The following is a 21,484-nucleotide window of genomic DNA, read 5'->3' on the forward strand; positions in this document are numbered from 1 at the left end:
CAACTGCGCGGCGTGCGACAACAACACCAGGGGAGAAGGGAAATGGTGAAAGTACGTATAAATGAAAAGAAAGAATCCGTTCTGGGACGCGTTGAGAGAGAGGGATGGGTGGCAGCCCAGTCAAACGCGCCGTTCGGTGCGCACGGAAGAGGCGACCTCCCCCGCCGCTCTTTTACTATTTCTTCGCCTCTCGTAATCTTCTTTCTGCTGTGAGTCTCGTCTTGGCAAACGCCTTGATTTTGTGGTGTTTCCTGCTTCTTTTGTTTTTCTTTTCCACAGCGAAGTGTGCGGTGGAAACGGCACGCGGCGGAGCTGCGCTGGTTTCTTCGTTGGTGTTGTTGTTGCTGTCTGATTCATTGCTCTCTTTCTCTTTTTTCTTTTAAAGGTATTATTGGCTTCCCCCTTCTCATGTCAGACGACCTACCGCCGTCGCAGGAGTGTGGGTCTGCGGAAGCTCTTGACAGCAGCTACGTTCACCTCACAGCGCAGATGCTGTTGCAGCTGCAGAATCGCAACGTTGTCTCGGCGCTGCAGACGGCGGAGGCGATCCGTGCGCTTTGCTTGGCTAACCCGCCACAGGCCGATGCGGAAGCCGCGGTGCCGTCATCAGAGGCCATCGCGCAAGGGGAGAAGCTGTACCGGGGCAGCCCGGCAGAGCTGCTTCTGCGCCTACGCAACGAGCTCCTCTCGTCCGCTGACTTGCAGCAGCAACTGTCGCCCGGTGCACTTGGCTCAAGTCCCTCCGCGGCGCCCTCTACGCCAGGAGATGACTCAACGGGCGAAGAAAGCGAAGGGAGCACCACCCACCGCGACACATCGTCCACGCTGTCGGACCGTAGTGACACCGTCAGCAGTAGCGGCAGCAGCAGCACCTCATCGTCGTTCGAAGAGGATGACGAGAGAGACGAAGATGAACGTCACATGCTGCCGTCAGCACCCTTCTCGTTCTTAGCTGAAGCGCTCACGAAGTGGTGTCACATGGCTCCTCCACCGCAGGCGCAACGCGGAGAGCAGTCCGCACATCGAACAACACCACCAATGTCACCACCGCTGAAGGAGACAGGTGTTCCAGCGGCACCGGTACGCGTGCCAGCACGTCCTTGCCCGCCATCATCGAAGCCGCTGCAGCAGCAGCAGCAGCGCCGCGCGGGACAGGAAAACAGCAAACGGAAGAGTGTCGAAGGCAACGCGATGAGCGCTGCGCGGACAACACCCGCTCAATGCAGTATAACAGACGTTGACGCCGCCACTGAGGACGGGGAGGCGGAAGCGGAGGAGGCGTGGGAGCTCATGCAACAGCAGGTGGCGAAGGAGATGGAGCGCTTGGCTGTGGTGCGCAAACACCGCTGACCAGCATCGCTTGTGTGCGTGTTTGGGTCTGTAGGTGTGCTCGCCCGAGTGGTGTGAAGCGATCCTCGTATACAGATCGAAGAGAGAGAAAAGGAGTTGATGACACGCCCGGCTCTCTCGCGATCCGCTTTTTATCGGGGAGATGCCCTCGTTGAGGAGCCGCGATATTAGATGTAAACCACAAACAAATCGTCGTCGCAAATCCAATCGTATTCAGGTGCCGCTTTTGTTTGATTTTTTTTTTTCACGGTACTTTCACACTCGCACACGAGTATGGGAAACCAATCGAAGTGTTTCGCATAGGAGCCGTTTTCCGCTGAGCGAAAGTGTGGTTTCTTTGGGGGTCATGAAACGTTCACAATGGTGGCGTCAACAACGAAGTACCGGAGATGCCTTCCCTTTTTCTACCTCATCATGCACACGAAGTAAAATATATGTATAGCGAGTGTTTGGTGCTAAGTGCAGTACCTCCTCCTTGATCCTTTTCATTGAGCACATATATATATGCAGCATCTCTTTTGCCTTCTCACTTGTCTGTCTCATTCTCACGCTCACGCTCACTCTCTCTCTCTCTCGCTCGCTCGCTCTGCGACGCAGTCGCTGACCGTATTTCGCGGCGGATTTCCCTTTTCGCTACACATATATGTGCGTGCCTGTACGCTCTCACAAAGCACCTAGATACTTATATGCATACAAATAGGCATTCACTTGTGTGCTTCTTTTCCTATTGCATCTCGCTCCACGCAGCATGACAGCGCCCCACTTCACTGGGTCGAAAGCGGAGAGCGGCGAGTCACCGTCCCCGGCGGTGGGGTCGGTGGAGGAAAGGGCATCTCCGCCTCCTCCACGGACGGCGGCAGATGGCGGCAACGTGGGCGAGACAACGGACGACGTTGTCGTGTACCACTACGACGATGACGGCGACGATGATCCGCCGGCCCCCAGTGGATGGGGGGCGTTAGCGAACAGAAATGTATCCCGCGTACTTGTGTTTTGCTTCCTCGACGGGGCCTCGCACAGCATCTGGCGGCAGGACCCTTTCCAGGTGCTGGTGAAGCAGCTTGGCGGTGATGAAGCCGTGGGGTGGATGGCCGGCTTCGCTGGTATTACGCAGATGTTGGCGGCTGTCGTGGCGGGCTACATCGGCAACACCGTGAAGCACGAGACGGTTCTTCGCTTTGGGTCCATTGTCGGCTTTATCACGATCGCCATCGCCATGCTGGCCGCCGCCAACCTCAATCTGATCCTGTTTTACATCTCGCAGGCGCTCTGCGGCGTCTACGCGGGCATCTCGGCCACCACGATGGAGGCCCTCTTCGCCGATAGCGTCGCCACCGGCCGCCGTGCGTTCGTGTACAACCTGAAATGGATGGACCAGGTTCTGTCCGGCTGCGTCGGCCTCATCATCTCCATCGCCGTTCTCTTCCACCTCGGCAACAAGTGGGAGGCGTCGGCGCTGGTGAAGACGATGTTCGTGGGCATGTGCCTCCACCCAGTTGCCATGGCGATGCTGTGGACGTTGCGGGACAAGTACGCGCTGAAGGACGACGAGGAAGCAAACTACGGCGACACCGATGCCGGGAAGACGGCTGTCGTTCTCACGGAGCTGGAAAGCTGCGGCGGCGCGGAGATGACCGGCGGTGACCGGCGGGTGCACAAGTCCGCCTTACAGGTGGCGCTGATGCACAACGGCCTGCACGACGATGACGACGCCGAGGAAGAGGAGGCGGAGGCGGAGGTGAACCGCCCAGGCACCGCTGCGGCCCGCACGGCGGCAACGGAAGACACGCCGTGGAGCAGCGGGATGGGCCGTCCCTTGGCCATGCGGCGCAGCGGACAGACAGAGGAAGAGGACGGCAGCGGCAGGCGCGTGCATTGGAGCCCGGCGCCGCCCGCCGTGACTAGCTCCCCCGCACCCGGCAGCCCGCCCTCCTCCCCCTCCGCCGCCGCCGCCGCCGGCACCTCTCCGGCATCCGGTGCCGCGACTCCGGGCGGCCGACTGCCACGCAGCACGCGCCACAAGGCGGTCCAGACGCGGCTTGAGGAGGAGTGCGCGGCTGCCAAGCATGCCTTCCGCACCAACTTACTCGCCGCCCGCGGCAACTACGTTAAGCAACTGGGCTACACGGTCTCCTACTTCACCAGTGTCATCGTCACGTGGGAGGCGGTGCCGTACCTCGTGTGCCTCGTCGACTTCCTGGTCGCCTTCGGGTCCGGGATGACGATGCGTTACATGTCGCTCTTCTTTGTAGAGGACTACAAGACCTCGCCCGTCACGCTACTCACCGCCTCGCTGCTGATCTCTCCCTTGACCGCCCTCATATCCTTCTTGGTGCAACGCGGCGGCGATTTCTACGTAGGACGGCTGCCGTCGACCATCATTGTGCGTCTCATCGGCACGACGTTGCTGCTGCTCATGGGCACCACCACCCTGCCGCTGAACATCATGCTACCCATTTACATCTTCCGTAACGCGCTCATGAACTCCACGGCGGGCGTGACGCGCAGTGTGATTATGGACTGCGTCCGCAAAGAAAACCGGGCGAAGTGGTCCGCCTTTGAGAGCTTTTCCTCCTTCACGTGGTCTGGCAGCGCGGTCTTTGGTGGCTACATCGCGGCCGCCCACGGCTACAAAGGCACCTTTGTCATTACGGCGCTGTTCCACTACTGCTCCCTGGCGGTGATGGTGCCCGGCGCGATTGGCGCGCTGCCGGTGGAGAAGGAACTGATTCGGACCAACCGCACCAAACGGCACGCGTCGTGCTTGACGGTGACGGTGGCGGTGTGCGTCATCTTGGCCATTGCGTCCTGCTTCTACGCGTGGTTCAGCAGCGAGGTGGCAAAGAGGGGTTGGTAGCTGTTGTTGTGTGAAGTCTGAAGTCGCGTTGGTGCTCGCCGGGGCTTCTCGCCCTCCATCTGCTGTGCAACGGGAATCAAAAGGAAGCTTTTCCACGTTGGGTTTTTTGTTGGTTGGCTTGTTTATTGTTCCGCGTACATGAAAGCTGAGTGGAGGTTTTTGGACTGCTGATGGTGTCTGTCGAGTTCTTTTGTAACTTGTCTTCGCTGCTCCGTCAGCGGCCGCTGACGAGGCGAAACAGCAGAAAGAGATGAAGTACTTCTTCTGTTCTACATATCTTTCCGTGGTGTACTCCCGATTTCAGTACGCGTCTCCGCGCGAACGGTGGCCTTTCTTTCCTTCCTTCCTTTTGTATTTTTGCCAGCGAGCTTTTACTTAACCTTCTCTTTTCTTTTCGCTTCCCTTTCCACGCAACACGGTTGTTCTTCTCCACTTTGCTGGTGCGTGTTTTTTGCATGTTTGTTTGTTTTTGGGGGAGGGGGGGGGTGTACCTATCGTTGTTGTTCGATGCGGTAGTCGCGTGAGAACATACAACCCCGTCTTTCCGATGTTGCTGTGTGTGTGTGTGTAGGGCGTCGTCGTTGCCCAGTTTCGCTTACCGTATCACTCTTGAACCATGCTCACGTTACTTGTTTTCTATTGTTTTCCGGGATAGCACAGGATTGTGGAAGACAACGGTTAAGTCAGCACAGGTTCGAAACCCAACACGTCCTTATCGGAAACAAACTCTTACTCTGGGGTGCTGCCGCAGCGTGTACATCTCATTCCGTCGTTATATTGCTAGTATATTTCCTTGATTACATTATTTCTCTTGTTTTCTTGTTATTTATCGGATGCTAAGAAGTGCCAGCCTGCTGACCCCACGTTGCGGCGGTGCGCATAAAGGAAGGCTACTCATGCTGTATCATTCCACGGTGTATCGCGCTGCCAACAGCAGAAGAAAAACGTACGTGTTTTTATTTACGTGTGCCAGCTCTCTGAATTTGGCTTGGGAGTATTGGCTGTTCATTACTGTTTCCGCTCTCCCGCAGCGCATGCCTCTCCGTGCGCGCAAACCAAAGCCAGACGTAACCCGTGTTCATGATCTTTGCGACGCAGCGATTCTGCTGTGCACTGTTAATCGACTAAACTTTTCTTTCTCCCTTTTTTTGGAGAGTAGAGACCGCACTTAAAAGAAGCTCCCCTCTTTATCTTTCTTGTCCGAGACGGCTTGGATCAGCCCGCAGGTCGGCAAGGGAGACGCGCGTTGTTCTGCTTCCCCCCCCCCCTCCCCCTCTTGGCTTAGTGGGCATCTCGGCGTGCTTCGTGCCACGATCCTCCTCGCAACCCTCTCCAAACTTTTCTGCTCCGTCCTCCGTCTGCGTCGTTTCAAGCGCTGCGACCACTTTCTGCCTCTCTTTCTCTCTCCGCTGCCCTCAAGCAGCACATCAAGCTCCCACTCCCTCGTATCACCTAACTCCCTCCTTTCGTTTCGTTGCTGCCGTTCGTGCTGCGCGAGGCTTGATCCGCCTCCTCTTGCTCTCTGAACTGCGAGTTCTTTCTGCCTTCTTGAGGAAGCAAACGTTCACGGAGGCACTCTTGCGGAGACTTGCCAACGCTCACGTTGCTGCCGCTGCATAGGTCACCCCACGCTTCTTCCGTACTCCTCCCCGCCTTCCCCCTCCTCTCTTTGTATGGATGATTGCCTCGATAGTCCTTCTTCTCCAGTGGATTCCAAGTAGAAGTGAACATTAGCTAGCTCTACGGATGGCCGCCTACGCGCACAAGAAGGGTGAAGACGCAGCACTGCTCGAGGGAGACGACGGCCACGAGCGCAGCAACTCTGCAAAGCGCGGCGTAGAGGAGCAAGCGGGTCTGCTGAGCAGCGCCGTCAGGGTGCCCTCCGACCCAGGCGCTCCCACCACGGCACCGGCACCGGCCGCCACGGACAGCACGCTGCCGCTTCTCCAGAGCTTCGGCCTGGCCGCCACCTACACACTGACCAGCATGTTTTTTTTTCCTGCTGATCCGCTACTCCAAGAACGAGCGCCTTGTATACAACAACGCCGTTGTTGTGTTTTGTATTGAAGTGACGAAGCTGGTGGTGTCGGTGGCGCTGAAGTACCGCGAGGACGGCGAGTTCCTCCCTGCCACGATGCTCTGCAGTCCGCACCGGCGCGCGCTGTGGCGCGAGGGGCTGCCGTACGCCGTGCCCTCCTTTCTCTACGCCGTGTACAACAACCTCACCTTTATCAACCTCAACGTCTTCGACGCCGGCACCTACCAAGTCTTCATGCAGATGCGCATTCTGTTCACCGGCGTCCTCTTCAGCATCCTGCTCCATCAGGCGCTGTCGCTGCGCAAGTGGGGTGCGCTGATCTTGCTGATGGTCGGCGTGGCGAGCAAGTACTTCTCCCCCCACACCTTGCAGGTGGACAGCCACATTCTGTTTGTACTGTTTCAGGCCTTTCTGTCCTCCGCGGCGGGCGTGTTCAACGAGTACGCCTTCAAGAAGGGGCGCCACCTCTCCATTCACCAGCAGAACTTCTTCATGTACCTCTACGCCCTCTTCTTCAACGCCGCGTTTGGCGTGATGGCGGACCCGTCCATCGTCACGAGCCCCTTCTCCGCAGCAGGGGGTGCGACGACGACGACGACGACAGCGGTGGGCCCGGCCGGCGGAGGACCGCAGACGGACAGCGGACCCGCGCACATCGGTGCGCTTCTTTTTCTGCTGATTGTCTTCTTCGGCGCCGCCACCGGTCTCTCCGCGGCCTTCATCCTGAAGTTCATCAACGTCATTGTGAAGGCGTTCGCGAGCGCTATTGAGATTCTGCTGACGGCTGTGGCGGCTGCGGCGCTGCTTGGAGAAGCGCTGACGGGGCAAGACGTGATTGCCGCCTGTATTGTGATGACTGCGGTGTGGCTGTACTACACGCGTGGGTGCGGAGATCAGAAGCTGATCACGTTTCGGCGATGAGCGTCGAGAGCGCCGCAGTACGTCTCTCTTCATGGTGCCCCCACGGGGTGTATGTGTGTGTGTGTGTGTGTGCGTTGCTTTGTAGATCGCTACGGACACACTTCGAGACGACGACGAGCGGGCAACTGCTCACGCGGAGGAGGTGTTCCCGAGTACGGGTGCGTGTGAGTCTCCATCTTCCCTTGGTTTTCCGTGCTGCTCTCTCTGCAGTTCATTTAGAATCTGCATTGCTTGATGCTCTCTCTCATGCGCGTACCGAGGATGGCCTTTTCTGGTGCTGCTCGTCGTCTTGGATTTTCGTTTTTTCGCGGAATACGCCTGTTCCGCCGTTACGGTGTTCTTCTGCGTGTCAGCGGTCGCTGTTGTGTGTGTGTGTGTGTGTGTGTGTTTGCGTTGAGAAGGGCAGATGTACTTGGCCTGCAAAAAAAAATTGAATGGACTGTTCCGGTACAGTTGATAGTCTTCGATTGGTGACGATGCACACACACACACACACCGGTGAGAAGGCTTAAGTTGAGACATTATCTTTTTTTTCTTTTCGTGGAATGATAACCGCGGTCGATCGTTTGCTTTTCTCACCTAGTGAGTCGACTGGCTTGTCGCTGGTAGCGAATGCGTGTGTACACACGACATTAAGATGCACAGCGATCCTCTCCTTGCGTGTGTGTCGGTGCGAACGCCTTGAAGAATCCACCGCCGCCTGTGATGCTGTGTTTTTCCTCCGCCGTGGAGTTGCAGCTCGTAGGCTCTCTCTGCCGCTTTCACGCTCCCTCCTGGCGTAGGAAGTGGGGGGCGGAAGAAGGAAAGAAAGCAGAGTCGCCTTAAGACCGCTCCGTGGAGAGGCAGAGGGAAGCGAACCCTTCAGACACGCACCAACGTGCCCATGCCATTCAATTGTCGTGCTCAGAGGTGCATTCTTCATTCTAGGCCCCGTCGATCCACGCAACTCTTTTTTCTTCCCCTGTTTTCTTTGTGTGTGTGTGAGTTACAAACCCTCTGTCGTGTGATGGATGAGCCGAAGGTGGCGTTTGGCTTCTCTGCCCTTTTTGTTGTCTCTTTGGAAGACGTAATCGTGTCAGCGCACGCACGCACTGAATGAGAGAGAGAGAGGGAGGCAGGGTACGTGTGAGCAGCATCTATAGATTCACTGCGGCACTCAACATTAGAAGAAGAAACCAAGAGGTGAGGCAGCCGTCTTTCCTTTCCTTTTCGTCTCTCTCTCCCCGCCGCCGCCGCCGCCGCCGCCGCCTACGGGACGATGCTGCGGTTGTCGTGTTGCTCCCTTCAGTGTTGGGGGTCGGGGACGCAGATATGCAGAAAGGCGGTGGCTCGCCCACTTCGTAAAACAACGAAAAGGCCACGGAAGACGCTTCGCAAGGGAGATGCAAGATCCGCCGTCCCCTCCCCCACACCTGCAACGCCGCCCTCGACGCTGCACACATCGGCGCAGGCGTTGGAGAAAGCAAATGCATCGCCGCCGCTGCCGCTGTCATCGCGGAAAGATGCGAAAGCTGGCGTTCCAGCGTCAGCGCCGCCGCCGCCACCACCACCGTTCGTTTTCTCGAAGGAAAATATGCAATGCATCACCCCGCTCGTGTTGCGCGCCCGCCTTCGGTCTGTTCTGGTCCAGCTGGTGCTGCTCTCGCCGGAGCCTCTCCGGCCCAGTGCCCTCTTCACGCTGTTCAACACTGTCGTCGACGCAGAAACGGCAAAGATGTTTGCGTGTGCCTCGCACGCCGTACAGCTCTACACTTCCCACACGTTTCGGCAAGCAGCTCCGCATGTCGCGTGCAACACGGAAGCGACCACGGCTGAGGTGCGCAGCACACCACCGTCAGACCACGATACCGCGTGCGAGCATGAAATTTCGGCGGACGAGCTGAGCCGCATTGGCAGGGAGTTTGCCGCGGCGTATCGTGATAGCATTGTGCCTCTCGTCGCCGCACTGCTTACGGCCGGCGAGCAGCACTCTTCAGCATCCGTCGGCGTTGCCCCTGCGAAGGAGGCCTCCGCTGTGCAGACCGCGGATGCCCATGGCGGCGAGGATGTCCCTGCCAGTCACGACGTGGACCAGTGGATGCTCCTCCATATCCTCTTCTGCGATCCTGAGTTTCGTGTCTCCGGCTACGGCGGGGCGGTGTGCTACCCAACGCTGCCGTCCCTGCTGCTGGCCACCTCCACCCGCATGCAGGACGTGGATCGGCTGAGGGAGTGTTACGCGTTGCATTGGCCCGCAAGGTCTATGCGAAGCGCAGCAGCCACCACCACCACCACAGCAGCCGCATCGCCACCGAAAGACGGCACCCACGCGTACCTCTCGCATCGGGTGTCATCCCCATCACCTCCCACCACTACAAGCAGCCCTGCTGCTGCGGCGGCGGCTGCTGCTGCTGCTGCTGCTCCTGTGACGACGACGCACACATCGAACTTTGTTTGGCTGGACGGAGCTGCTGGGCGCCCGCCGTGGACGCTGGCGCATGCGGAGTACGTCATCTACGACGCCTTCTCCTCCCAAAAGCCCACCGCGGAGGCAGCCGCGACGTCAAAAGCGGAGAGAAGTAAAAGCGAGGCGACGACCCCGGTGGCGTCACCACCGGATCTGACCGGCACATCCGGCCATCGTTTAGTGGACTACTTTATTTCTCAGTCCGCGTATGTGCGTGTCATGGGCGAGGCCCCGGCGCTGATGGATAGTGACAGGGCGGCGGCGAAGGCCTTCCCTGCCATGGGCTGGAATGAAGGGACGCAGGGCTCGCCGCTGCTGCAGCAATACGCGAACGAGCTGGCGGCCGCGGATGGCATGTACGGCTTTTTCCTCTCGCAGCACGCGACGTTGCGGCAGCCCAGTGGGGAGCTTTACCGGTCCAATCTGCGGCTTCTACAGAACCTATTTCGCCACGTCGTCGCGGTGCCGATCTCAGTGGCCCGCTTGTCGACGATGCTGCGATGGAACCTGTCCATCTATCACGCCGGCATCTACCGCTCCTTCTTCTATTTCCTGCTCGTGATGGGCGCGAACCCGACGGTGCACCGCATGGCGGCCGGCGTGCGGCAGCGCATTTTGGCCACCACACAGTGCTCGAGCTTATTCGGCCACCGCAGCGGCAGTAGCAACGGCAGCAATAGTAGTCCTAACGATGGCGAACGAAGGAAAGCGGAGCAGCAGGTGCGGCACGCGCTCTTGGCGCTAAGCGCGTCCTCAGACTCACCGGACGGCGAACTGCCAAATGCCGACTTCACCTCGCGGAGTGCTTCGATGGGTGAACGTGTGCGCGACAGCTTCGCGGAGGAAGGGGATGTGGTACGTCATCCTCCCCTATCGGATGAGCGGGTGGTGGAGGTGCTGTGTCTGCGGGTGCTGCCGCACGCACGTCCCGGTTCAGCACGCAAACAACTGTCTGTGGAACCGAATGCGGTCCCTTCCTCTTTCCGTGGGTACCCGCTGCGGTACGTTGAGGTGCTCCCGACGTGGAGTCGCACGCCAGAAGAAGTATTGATCGACCTACGAGCAAAGCACTTGGTGGAACGGCGAGAAGGGACGTCCACAGCGACGTCGCCGTCCAATCCTTTTTGGCTGGAGACGGAGGAGGAGCCATACGTTCTCGTGTGTCCCATGACGACGCTTACAGTGCGCGGTCGCCTGCGAGCTACGGCGGAGCGCTTTGCTGCCGTTGTGGCGGCGGGGCCCATGACGGTGCGTCAGCTGAGCATCATCACACTGTGGGCGCACGAGTATGGGGTGGAGATGGCGGCAGAAATGCTCTTTGTGGTGCTGCTGCTGAACGCGCATTCCGTGCAGCTGTGCCCGCCCAGCGTGGCACGTGAAGGAGACGCAGGTGCTGCGGCCGCGGCGAGACGGGTCTACGGTGATTGGGTCGTTAAATTTCTCTAGTGTGTGTGTGAGAGTGTGGCCTCAAGGGTGGGGAAAACAAGGTGAAAGAAAGCGACGGTTGTTGTTAGTGGTGGGCTGCTGTGCTGGGCTGGTGGATAATAGCAACTCTATGTTTGTGTTACTACTATACATTCACAGGCATTGTTAATTCGCTCCTTCCGGTAGCAGCCTGAATGGGAAACACTGATGTCTTTTCTTCTCTTCTTCACATTTAGTTATTCGCTTTGTGGGCATGGGTGCGGCAGCAGCCCCGTTGTGCCTTCTTTTAAGAATCAACAGGTAGGGGGGGGAGTGTTGTTTCGTCCTCTTTCCTGATAAGAGCTGTCGTCAGGCGCACACTTCTGGTTCTTTTGTCTGCTCCTTGTCCGAGACGGCTTGGATCAGCCCGCAGGTCGGCAAGGGAGACGCGCGTTGTTCTGCTTCCCCCCCCCCCTCCCCCTCTTGGCTTAGTGGGCATCTCGGCGTGCTTCGTGCCACGATCCTCCTCGCAACCCTCTCCAAACTTTTCTGCTCCGTCCTCCGTCTGCGTCGTTTCAAGCGCTGCGACCACTTTCTGCCTCTCTTTCTCTCTCCGCTGCCCTCAAGCAGCACATCAAGCTCCCACTCCCTCGTATCACCTAACTCCCTCCTTTCGTTTCGTTGCTGCCGTTCGTGCTGCGCGAGGCTTGATCCGCCTCCTCTTGCTCTCTGAACTGCGAGTTCTTTCTGCCTTCTTGAGGAAGCAAACGTTCACGGAGGCACTCTTGCGGAGACTTGCCAACGCTCACGTTGCTGCCGCTGCATAGGTCACCCCACGCTTCTTCCGTACTCCTCCCCGCCTTCCCCCTCCTCTCTTTGTATGGATGATTGCCTCGATAGTCCTTCTTCTCCAGTGGATTCCAAGTAGAAGTGAACATTAGCTAGCTCTACGGATGGCCGCCTACGCGCACAAGAAGGGTGAAGACGCAGCACTGCTCGAGGGAGACGACGGCCACGAGCGCAGCAACTCTGCAAAGCGCGGCGTAGAGGAGCAAGCGGGTCTGCTGAGCAGCGCCGTCAGGGTGCCCTCCGACCCAGGCGCTCCCACCACGGCACCGGCACCGGCCGCCACGGACAGCACGCTGCCGCTTCTCCAGAGCTTCGGCCTGGCCGCCACCTACACACTGACCAGCATGTTTTTTTTTCCTGCTGATCCGCTACTCCAAGAACGAGCGCCTTGTATACAACAACGCCGTTGTTGTGTTTTGTATTGAAGTGACGAAGCTGGTGGTGTCGGTGGCGCTGAAGTACCGCGAGGACGGCGAGTTCCTCCCTGCCACGATGCTCTGCAGTCCGCACCGGCGCGCGCTGTGGCGCGAGGGGCTGCCGTACGCCGTGCCCTCCTTTCTCTACGCCGTGTACAACAACCTCACCTTTATCAACCTCAACGTCTTCGACGCCGGCACCTACCAAGTCTTCATGCAGATGCGCATTCTGTTCACCGGCGTCCTCTTCAGCATCCTGCTCCATCAGGCGCTGTCGCTGCGCAAGTGGGGTGCGCTGATCTTGCTGATGGTCGGCGTGGCGAGCAAGTACTTCTCCCCCCACACCTTGCAGGTGGACAGCCACATTCTGTTTGTACTGTTTCAGGCCTTTCTGTCCTCCGCGGCGGGCGTGTTCAACGAGTACGCCTTCAAGAAGGGGCGCCACCTCTCCATTCACCAGCAGAACTTCTTCATGTACCTCTACGCCCTCTTCTTCAACGCCGCGTTTGGCGTGATGGCGGACCCGTCCATCGTCACGAGCCCCTTCTCCGCAGCAGGGGGTGCGACGACGACGACGACGACAGCGGTGGGCCCGGCCGGCGGAGGACCGCAGACGGACAGCGGACCCGCGCACATCGGTGCGCTTCTTTTTCTGCTGATTGTCTTCTTCGGCGCCGCCACCGGTCTCTCCGCGGCCTTCATCCTGAAGTTCATCAACGTCATTGTGAAGGCGTTCGCGAGCGCTATTGAGATTCTGCTGACGGCTGTGGCGGCTGCGGCGCTGCTTGGAGAAGCGCTGACGGGGCAAGACGTGATTGCCGCCTGTATTGTGATGACTGCGGTGTGGCTGTACTACACGCGTGGGTGCGGAGATCAGAAGCTGATCACGTTTCGGCGATGAGCGTCGAGAGCGCCGCAGTACGTCTCTCTTCATGGTGCCCCCACGGGGTGTATGTGTGTGTGTGTGTGTGTGCGTTGCTTTGTAGATCGCTACGGACACACTTCGAGACGACGACGAGCGGGCAACTGCTCACGCGGAGGAGGTGTTCCCGAGTACGGGTGCGTGTGAGTCTCCATCTTCCCTTGGTTTTCCGTGCTGCTCTCTCTCTGCAGTTTTCTTAAGTTATGCATTGATTAAAGGTTTCAAGCGCGTACCGCTGGAGGCTCTTTTTTTGTTGTTGTAATCTGTTCTGCAACCTGCTTTTCTTTAGCGCATCGCTTCTCCTATGTTTTTTGTCCCTCCCCCCCCCCTGCATTATTCTTTGTGCCAGCGAACGCTGGTTGCTCGATAGATTAGTAATGCTACTTTCGTTCGTACGTAGACATCTACGTTTTCATGCATACGTGTGTGTAGGTGTGTGTGTAGGCGACTTCTTGCAGTGATAGGTTAACTGAATACAAAACATGTGTATCAATGTGTGTACCTTTTTTCCTTTTAAAGCGCCTCTTCGCGTGTTCTTTTGTTTGCATGCACTACTGCTGTCATGTCGATGCATACATCGCGTGGCTTGCGGGTTGACGATGAATGCCGCAACTACATTGGGTCGGCGTAAACGCTGTGCGGTGACTTTCCTCTATGGAAGGAAGGAAGGGAGGGTGGGTGGGTGGGGTGATCGCACGATGATCGGAACGACACTCTCTTTCCATATAAGTGGTGCTAATCACCGCTTCTCTGTTGTTATTTTGGTTCTTCGTGTTCTTCTTCTCTTCCCCATCTCATTCCTCCTCGTTTTTTTTTTTTCAGGGCATCGTGTCTGTCATTCGAAGGGAAAAAGGCGAAGGGAGGCAGGTGAGCGGCAGATACGAACCGCGACAACGCTGGGCCTGTCGCCGTGGCCAGAAAAATAAGAAGAGTAAAGGCATTTGTTTTTCTTCTGTTCAGCAAATAGCAAAACCCCCGCTTCGGTCTGCCTGCTTGTTTAGTGCTGTTGTCGCTCCTGCGCATCATTTTTTCTGCATTGTCCTTATGCGAGGCGTCGGCTGCCGTAACGAGCGCCAACGGCCACCGTGGCGACATCCCCACACCCACCGCGGCGAGTCGTCCGACGATGATGACGATGACCACCGCAAAGCTGCGGTTCACAGGCCGAATTACACCGCTTCTTCCCCGGACGTTGACGTGTCGGCTCTCGCACCGGCATGCCCCACGCTGGCTTCTTTGGGTGAGCGGCTGCGCCGTCCTCCTCCGCTGTTCTACTCCGAGGTGCTGGCCGACACGCGAAGGGCCAATCTGCCATGGAGGACGGCGTACGCAGCCCGGGACGCACCTCTCCACGTTCCGGTCTCCCACTGGCGACCGAGTGCTGCACCTCGAACCCAGACGGCAACAAATGGCTGGGAGGGTATGTCCACAACCCCTCCTCAAGAGGAACAAGCAAACGACGCACCTGCTGTGCGTCGCGTGGGGAGCGATGATGCGTCTCACAGCTTGGCTATGGTGGAGCACTACCACGTCCTCGAACTCGAAGAGCAGCTGCAGTATTGGCGGCAGCGTGCCCTGCAGATGGAGGGGTGCAGCCTGAAGCGGGAGCGGGTGATAAAGGAAAAGTTTGCGGCGGACTTTGCGGCGGCGCAGGCCACGTCGGAGGCCGTCATACGGCAGCTGTTAGACAAGCAGCAGCGGGTGCTGGCGAGACGGCAACCGCAGGCGTCGGCGTCGTCATCGTTTTCATCGGTCTCCTCCGCAGCGTCCTCGCGAGGGAGAAGGCGCAACTCCTCCGATAACGACGGCAATCATGCCCAGCTGGACGAGTTGCGGCGTCGTGTGGGCGAACTCACGAAAAGGAATGCTGCCCTTTCCGCCTCTCTCGCGGCGGCGCAGCATGCGGTGAAGGAGACAACAGCTGCTGTGGCGGCCTCCACGAGAACTCCATCCGCAGAGGATGCTCCGTCTCACAACGCGGAGACCTATGACGACGACGAATGCGACACGCCAGCGCGTATTCAGCTCTGTGTGGTAGATGTTGTGCAGGCACTTCTTCGCTGTTTAGAGCACGTTGCAGAGCTGCGTCGTTGCTGCGACGCCGCGGTCAACACGGACGGCCTCGGCCATCCGCAGGAAGAAGGTGTATCGTGCGATGCGCAACCGGAGGACGAGCAACACCGACACTTTACACGGCTTCTTCTACAATCCCTTTCCTCCTCACGCCAGGTCGGCCACCGCGGCTACTCTACCGCGGTGGCGTCGGCGAGAAGGGAGCCCCTCGTGCAGCAGCTCGCACGTCTGTGCGACGCGATGGGGTACTTGGATGACCTACTTCTCACGTGCGTGGACGACGTTGTCGTGGTCGGCAGCCGGGTGAGGGATGAGTGGCAGCAAGAGCAGCAGCAAGACGCACGCAGCACGCACGCGTCTCTCCACGCTCTCCCGCCACGAGCTGAGGGACACGGAAGTGATCAAAGTGCGCAGCGGGTGTCTGTGGCTCAGCAAACGACGCGCCACGACGCCGCTGCCACCACCGCAGAGGCGCTTCTGAAGCAGCAGCAAGAGGACAACGAGGCGGCCTTGCAGGCGCAGGAGCGGCTTCTACGCCGATCAACGCAGGCACACGCAGCGGAGCTGGAGCAGGTGCGGGACGAACTAGCGCAGGAGATGATGAAGGCTGCCCGACGCGTCAGTGCGGCGGAGCACGACTGCGCCCTCCACGCCGAGCGCGAAGCGCAGTGGCGGTCACGCGTTGAGACAGCGGAAGTCGCGCGCGACGCCTGCGCGCAGGAGTGCGCGGTACTACGGCATCGTCTCGAGGTACGGCAGCTGCGCGGGCCGTCCTTCGAGCGGCAAAGCATGGCGGCGAAGGAGGAAAGGGAGAAAGGGAGTCAGAACGAGCATCACAGACTAGCTGATGCTTCGTTGCTGCCAACGCGGACGGAATCGACAGCGGCGGCGCCGCGCAGGCCGTGGACAGGGCAGCCGGCGACGAGCGAAGGTGGGTCCGTGAGTGGAGGCGTGGGCAGCTCCGCTCGAGTCGCGACTACCGCCGCATCTCCTGCAACACTCGAAGCGTTATTGCACGGCAACAACAATAGCGGCGACGCACCGCCGTCTCCTGTACCGGAACGCGCCTTGTGCAGCACGGAAGATGGCGCCCACAGCAGCAATGCCGCGCCGAGCGTGGAGGCAATAGCGGCGGCCGTGGGAACCGGGACGAGAGACGCGCCCGTCGATGTCGCTACGCCTCGTCGTTCCCTAAGCTACTCCCCGTTGGAGAATGCGGAGAAGCCAGGGTCGATACAGGAAGTCGCATCACACGCACGCGCGGTCGATACGAACGATCCAGTGATGCGCGAGACGGCGGTGGTGGGTGACAAAGGATTTCCTATGCACGTGGTGCAGCCCTCGCTCCTAGCGGACGACGCTGCACAACGCAGGAACGGTGCGGGCGTGTCAGCGCAGCAGAGGGTGCGCCGTAGTGCGTCCCGCACACCGCATGTTGTAAGCCCCAGTGAAAGCTCTTCTCCCCTTGCTCGCATGAGGGCGTGGGAGGAAAGGTTCAAGTCGCTCCTTACGCCTGCGTGAGACTCGACAGTGGGATGGAAAACAAAAGGAGAGGTGAAAAGGGAGTTGGTGCTGTGTGCAGTTGTAGACGAATACCTCTGCCCTTTCCTGTTTCCTCTCAGCACGTAGAAGGCGAGGCCATTGATGGCGGAGAGGGTTGCCAGGCCAACACCTTATATACTCGTTTACGTGGGTGCTGCGGATGCCCCACCCGCCTCTTTCGTACATCTTCTAGACTGTTTTATTATTATGTTCTGTGTTGTGATTTCTTTCCGTGTTAGACAATCCCTGACCTCAAAGAGAACACCTGCGCACAGCAAAGGGAATAAAGAAAGGAAAAAAACCCCGTTCTTTCCCTTGTGGGGACTTCTCTTTGACATGAGCCACTGAAGAAGAAGCAAAAGACGGCCCTTTGGGGGGGAGATATGTATCTGCAGCCCAGTTCCTATACGTGCAAATTTGTATTTCGTTCTGCCTCCCCTTCCACCTCTCTTCCGATCTCTTCTTCCCAGCACCGTATGCACTCCTTCTCGCTTGTTGCTGCTGTTGTCTGACTCATCGGACTTTCGGCGCTGCGGCTTCCCCCGTACGTGGACGGGCAACGCCTCGCGGAGATCTTCTTCTGTGCTTCTCACTACTACTCTTTTTACGAGTACTATTCCTATTATTGATGCTGAAGAGGCGCATACGCTTCTGTGCGAGTGGCAACGATTCTCTTTTTTATCTTTTCTTCTTTTTGATTGCCACGACGAGGTATTTCTGCGAGAACCAAAACGCTTGTTTTTTTTTTTCTATCCCATCTTAATCATCTGCGTTTCTTCACAGTGAAGTCTTCTCTTCTCTGCTGGAGGTGGGATCTTTTGGCATAACTATATACGAAAGCAAGTAGGAGGAAAGCTAAAGTAGCACATGTCGGACGACGAAGGCTTCGGTGACCTATTCGGCGGCGCCGAGGAGGTGCCAGAATACCCGCTGCAGACCCTCTCCGTCAACCGCCTCGCCCTCGCCTCCGAAGGCTTCACCTACGACTATTTCGAACCTCTCCTGACCCACTTCGATCACATCACCTCCGCCGAAGCCGCCCCGGCGGAGCTGGCGCAGTTGCGGGAGCGTCTGGTCGCCGCGGCGCCGCCCGCGCTGGAGGTGAAGTTCCGCGACAAGCGCCATAGCCTGTGGGGACACAAGCTGTGGAACGCGGCGAAGTACGTCGTGAAGCGCATGGACGAGCGCCTCATCGACGTGCGCAACAAGGCCGTGATTGAGCTTGGCGCGGGGCTCGGCGTGCCGACGCTCGCCGCCTTCAAAAACGGGGCGCGGCTCAGCGTCGTGACGGACTACCCCGATGCGGATCTGCTGGATATTATTGCGCTGAACGTGGAGGCGAACTGCGCGGCTGGCGACGTGGACGCTGATGTAAGGGCGGAGATGGAGAGTCAGCTGAAGACGCGCCTCGCCCAAGACGGCCGCGAGCCGACGCCGGAGCAGCTGCGCGCTGCTGTGCAGACTCGCTGCATTGTGGAGCCACTTCTGTGGGGTAAGCAGGAGCACATTGAGAAGGTGATGCAGTACACGGTAGGTGGGGCCGGCTACGACATCGTCATCCTCTCCGATATTCTCTTTAACCACGTCTGCAACGATGCCCTGGCCGATACGCTGGCCACCCTGCTCGCAAAGAACTCGCAGGCCGCCGCCTACTGCGTCTTCTCGCACCATCGCGCGCACATGCAGCTGCATGACCTGGAGTTCTTCGACAAGTGTGTGCGCCGCGGCCTGCAGTACGTGCAGATCGATGAGCAGAACTATCCGATGATGTTTCCAGAAGACCGCGGCCCAGAAGAGGTGCGTCAGCCAGTGAAATGCTATAAGATCACCCGCCGCTACGACGCTGCGGGACACGGGCTAGACGTAAACCTGCGCTTCGACGTCGTGCTGCAGGGGACAGGGATGGTGCAGTCGATCCTTTCCGCCGCCCTTGCCCGGAATGGGCTAAAGGTGCTTCACTGCGACGGCGAAGATCACTACGGAGCGGCGATGGCCACCTTGGAAGATGTGGCCTTTGTGGGGTATTTGGAGGCGCACGCCTCTGCTACCGCTCCTGCTGCTGCTCCTGTTCCTGCCCCTATCGTGGCGATCAACCGTATGTCCGAACTCCCTGCTGCGTGCCGCCGCCGGTACCTGTTTGATGTCCTGCCGATGTCCTACCTGGCCCGTGGACCGCTGCTGCGGAAGCTTACCGCAGCCGGCATGACGGCCTCGCTCGAGTGCCAGCACGTTGCACGCTTCCTCTTCCTGGCGCACAACAGCAACTCCGCCGCCACGACGGCGATGGAGGTGCCGCTTACCCGGGCGAGCGTCTTCGGCAACACGGCCGTGAACCTGCTTGACAAGCGCCGCATGATGCGCTTCGTGAAGGACGTTGAGGCGTCAGTGGCGGAGCAGCTGCACGCCAAGACCGCCAACCCTGCGGACGACCCAGCCTACGCGAACACCTCCGTCGCGGCGGAGACGGCAGCAGCAGCGGCGGCAGCCATATTCGCGAAGGCGGCGGCGGCGGATCCGCACGTCACTCTGGAGGAGCTACTACAGAAAAAGTACGCCCTTACCGGAGTCGCTCTGGATGTGGTCTCGCTGATGGGCATGATGGACGTGCTGCCGGCGCCAACGGAAGCGGCTGGTGCCCCGAAGCAACAGCAGCATCAGCCACCTCTCGTGCAGTCTGTCGACATGGAGCGCGACCTGCTCCTCTCCACCGGTGCCTTCGACGGCAAGTCGCCGTACTTGACGACGTCCTACGGTGCGGCGGAGATGCCGCAAAACATGTGTCGTGTCTCTGCCGTGTGGGGCGGCGTCTTCGTGCTCCGACGCAGCCTGCGCGGCGTTGCCGTGGATGAAGAAAGGGAAACCCAGTACGCCGTGCTGAGCAACGGACAGTGGGTGCCCGCCAAGGTCATCGTGGCGCCGAGCGAGTTGACCACGTCCTACCTGACCTACAACGTGCAGGACTGGTATTACGATGTTCTGCGGGAGCACGAACACGGCCGCGCTCCGTTGATCCCGCTGGAGGCTGCCGGCGCCACGGCTGCCTCGTTCGTGTCGGCGGACCCGCCGAGCAGCTCCTCGGACCTGTCCACGTCTGCCGTGCGCTTCAGCCGTGTGGTACTCGCCTCCAAGACGGTGCCGCTCTTCTCCTGGGCGGCGCTGTCGGCGGCAAAGGTCATGGAAGTGGAGGAGAGTCGCGACTACACGGCGGCGGCGCCGGTGCTGACGGCCCTGGTGCGAGAGCCGGACACACAGGCGGTCGTTTGGGTAATGCAGCAGTCCTTTGCCTCCGACCAGGCCCCGTCGCGCGAAACGTCAGGCGGCGGAGACGCCTGTATCGTGCACTTCACGGCGGACGCAACGGAGCTGCCGCAGGAGCAGCTCTACGCCTACGTGCAGCGCTTTTTTGTCGCCTCGGCGGAGACGGCCTCCGTCGCCGGGGCCTACCGCATTCCACGCGACGACCTCGTCTTCGCGGCGGCCTTCACGCTGGACGCGGCGGCGGTGGCGCGGTGCGGTCTCGTGCAGGAGCCGGTCGAGCTGCCGAGTGAGACGCGGTGGACACACCTCTTCGGTTGGATGGAGGCCACAAAGCTGCGTCATGCGAACGCGCACGACCGGCAGCAGCTGCTGCGCAAACGCGCCTCGATTGCTGCGGCCACGGCCGGGAATACAACCGGCGATGCGAAGGACGAGAGCGTTGACGAGTGCCCGTCTTCGCCGGTGACCTGCGACGGCCGGGCCGAGGAGCTGTGCCGCAACTCGGAGTACTTCCGCCTGGTGCAGGTGCCGTCGCTGCTGCCGAACTTCGTGTACGACGGCCACTACGTGCAGTGTGCGGAGGCCGCGTACGACGACGTGCTTTGCGCGCTTGGCGTGGACGGGGCGGCGAAAGACGGGCAGGAGAACTCCTACCAGTTCCTGAAGCCGCATCCGGCGCAATAACAATAAAAAGAGAGACATGCTTGTGTTAACCCGTTTTTCTTTATTTCTTTGTTTGTTTGGTTTTTTCACGCTAATTTACGGGCGAGAAAGCTCCCGCTAACGCACGTACAACGTACGCGACCACACCGCGACTCCTTTCAAAAGGAAAAGGAAAAACGGGAAGCACGGTAGTAATCTTCGTTTTTCTTTTTGAGAGGTGTCTTTTCCGCATTGCCTCCGTGGAAATGCGCACGGTGCTCCTCGACTCTTTTCTCCCCCTCTCTCCTTTCCTTTCAGACGAAACGTGTGTTTGTTTTGTTTGCTTTTGCGCGGGGCGGGTGTTTCTACGGCGTGTAACAGTGGATCTTTTGTTTTGTGCTCCCCTCTAGTTTCATCTTTCCAGGTGTTGCCGTAGGGAATTCTATTTCTAGCAAACGAAGGAGGAGGTGGCTGTGATACCTTTGTGGGGGGGGTTCTCTCCGTGTGTGTGTGTGTGTTACCTTGCGCAGCCTGCGAAGTACACCTGCGCTTGCCGACTTCGTTGGTCGTTAAGCCGTAAAAGAGAGGATTGGTTACCTGAGACATCGTTTCTCCTAATGGACGCCTCACACCAAGCTTTGAAGGAGTGCTTGGCATGATCGCTTCTCACCGTGGCTACTCTTTACCCCTCACTGCTGCTGTACGCGGAGGATGCGCTTTCACCCCGCACCTGCGCTTTGTGTGCCTTCACCTGTTCTACCCTCCC

General features: G+C 59.1%; 7 protein-coding genes across 9 annotated transcripts; all 7 read left to right on the forward strand.

Annotated features, from left to right (window-relative positions):
- Positions 1–277: 277 nt before the first annotated feature.
- On the forward strand, positions 278–1,350 carry ABB37_08792 (hypothetical protein; the record flags this gene model as incomplete). Its single annotated transcript, XM_015807906.1, has 1 exon — positions 278–1,350. Exon 1 carries the CDS (start codon positions 409–411, stop codon positions 1,348–1,350), a length of 942 nt encoding a protein of 313 aa, XP_015653564.1. The 5' UTR covers positions 278–408.
- Positions 1,351–1,945: 595 nt separating this feature from the next.
- On the forward strand, positions 1,946–4,207 carry ABB37_08793 (hypothetical protein; the record flags this gene model as incomplete). The annotated part of the gene is made up of 1 exon (XM_015807907.1): positions 1,946–4,207. The coding sequence occupies exon 1, from the start codon at positions 2,099–2,101 to the stop codon at positions 4,205–4,207; it is 2,109 nt and encodes a 702-aa protein (XP_015653565.1). The 5' UTR covers positions 1,946–2,098.
- A 1,371-nt stretch (positions 4,208–5,578) lies between these two features.
- On the forward strand, positions 5,579–7,166 carry ABB37_08794 (putative nucleotide sugar transporter; the record flags this gene model as incomplete). 2 transcript variants are annotated; one of them, XM_015807908.1, is made up of 1 exon in its annotated part: positions 5,579–7,166. In XM_015807908.1, exon 1 carries the CDS (start codon positions 6,342–6,344, stop codon positions 7,164–7,166), a length of 825 nt encoding a protein of 274 aa, XP_015653566.1. In that variant the 5' UTR covers positions 5,579–6,341. The 2 variants fall into 2 exon arrangements, with proteins under 2 accessions (XP_015653566.1, XP_015653567.1); XM_015807909.1 differs by having other exon boundaries at positions 5,626–7,166.
- Positions 7,167–8,424: 1,258 nt separating this feature from the next.
- ABB37_08795 (hypothetical protein) lies at positions 8,425–11,058 on the forward strand (the record flags this gene model as incomplete). Its single annotated transcript, XM_015807910.1, has 1 exon — positions 8,425–11,058. One exon carries the CDS (start codon positions 8,425–8,427, stop codon positions 11,056–11,058), a length of 2,634 nt encoding a protein of 877 aa, XP_015653568.1.
- A 536-nt stretch (positions 11,059–11,594) lies between these two features.
- On the forward strand, positions 11,595–13,182 carry ABB37_08796 (putative nucleotide sugar transporter; the record flags this gene model as incomplete). 2 transcript variants are annotated; one of them, XM_015807911.1, is made up of 1 exon in its annotated part: positions 11,595–13,182. In XM_015807911.1, the coding sequence occupies exon 1, from the start codon at positions 12,358–12,360 to the stop codon at positions 13,180–13,182; it is 825 nt and encodes a 274-aa protein (XP_015653569.1). In that variant the 5' UTR covers positions 11,595–12,357. The 2 variants fall into 2 exon arrangements, with proteins under 2 accessions (XP_015653569.1, XP_015653570.1); XM_015807912.1 differs by having other exon boundaries at positions 11,642–13,182.
- Positions 13,183–14,023: 841 nt separating this feature from the next.
- On the forward strand, positions 14,024–16,797 carry ABB37_08797 (hypothetical protein; the record flags this gene model as incomplete). The annotated part of the gene is made up of 1 exon (XM_015807913.1): positions 14,024–16,797. The coding sequence occupies exon 1, from the start codon at positions 14,248–14,250 to the stop codon at positions 16,795–16,797; it is 2,550 nt and encodes an 849-aa protein (XP_015653571.1). The 5' UTR covers positions 14,024–14,247.
- A 489-nt stretch (positions 16,798–17,286) lies between these two features.
- Positions 17,287–20,760, forward strand: ABB37_08798 (hypothetical protein; the record flags this gene model as incomplete). The annotated part of the gene is made up of 1 exon (XM_015807914.1): positions 17,287–20,760. The coding sequence occupies exon 1, from the start codon at positions 17,686–17,688 to the stop codon at positions 20,758–20,760; it is 3,075 nt and encodes a 1,024-aa protein (XP_015653572.1). The 5' UTR covers positions 17,287–17,685.
- Positions 20,761–21,484: the final 724 nt, after the last annotated feature.

The sequence above is a fragment of the Leptomonas pyrrhocoris genome (assembly GCF_001293395.1).
Source record: "Leptomonas pyrrhocoris isolate H10 chromosome Unknown, whole genome shotgun sequence".
NCBI classification, from domain to species: Eukaryota; Euglenozoa; class Kinetoplastea; order Trypanosomatida; family Trypanosomatidae; genus Leptomonas; species Leptomonas pyrrhocoris.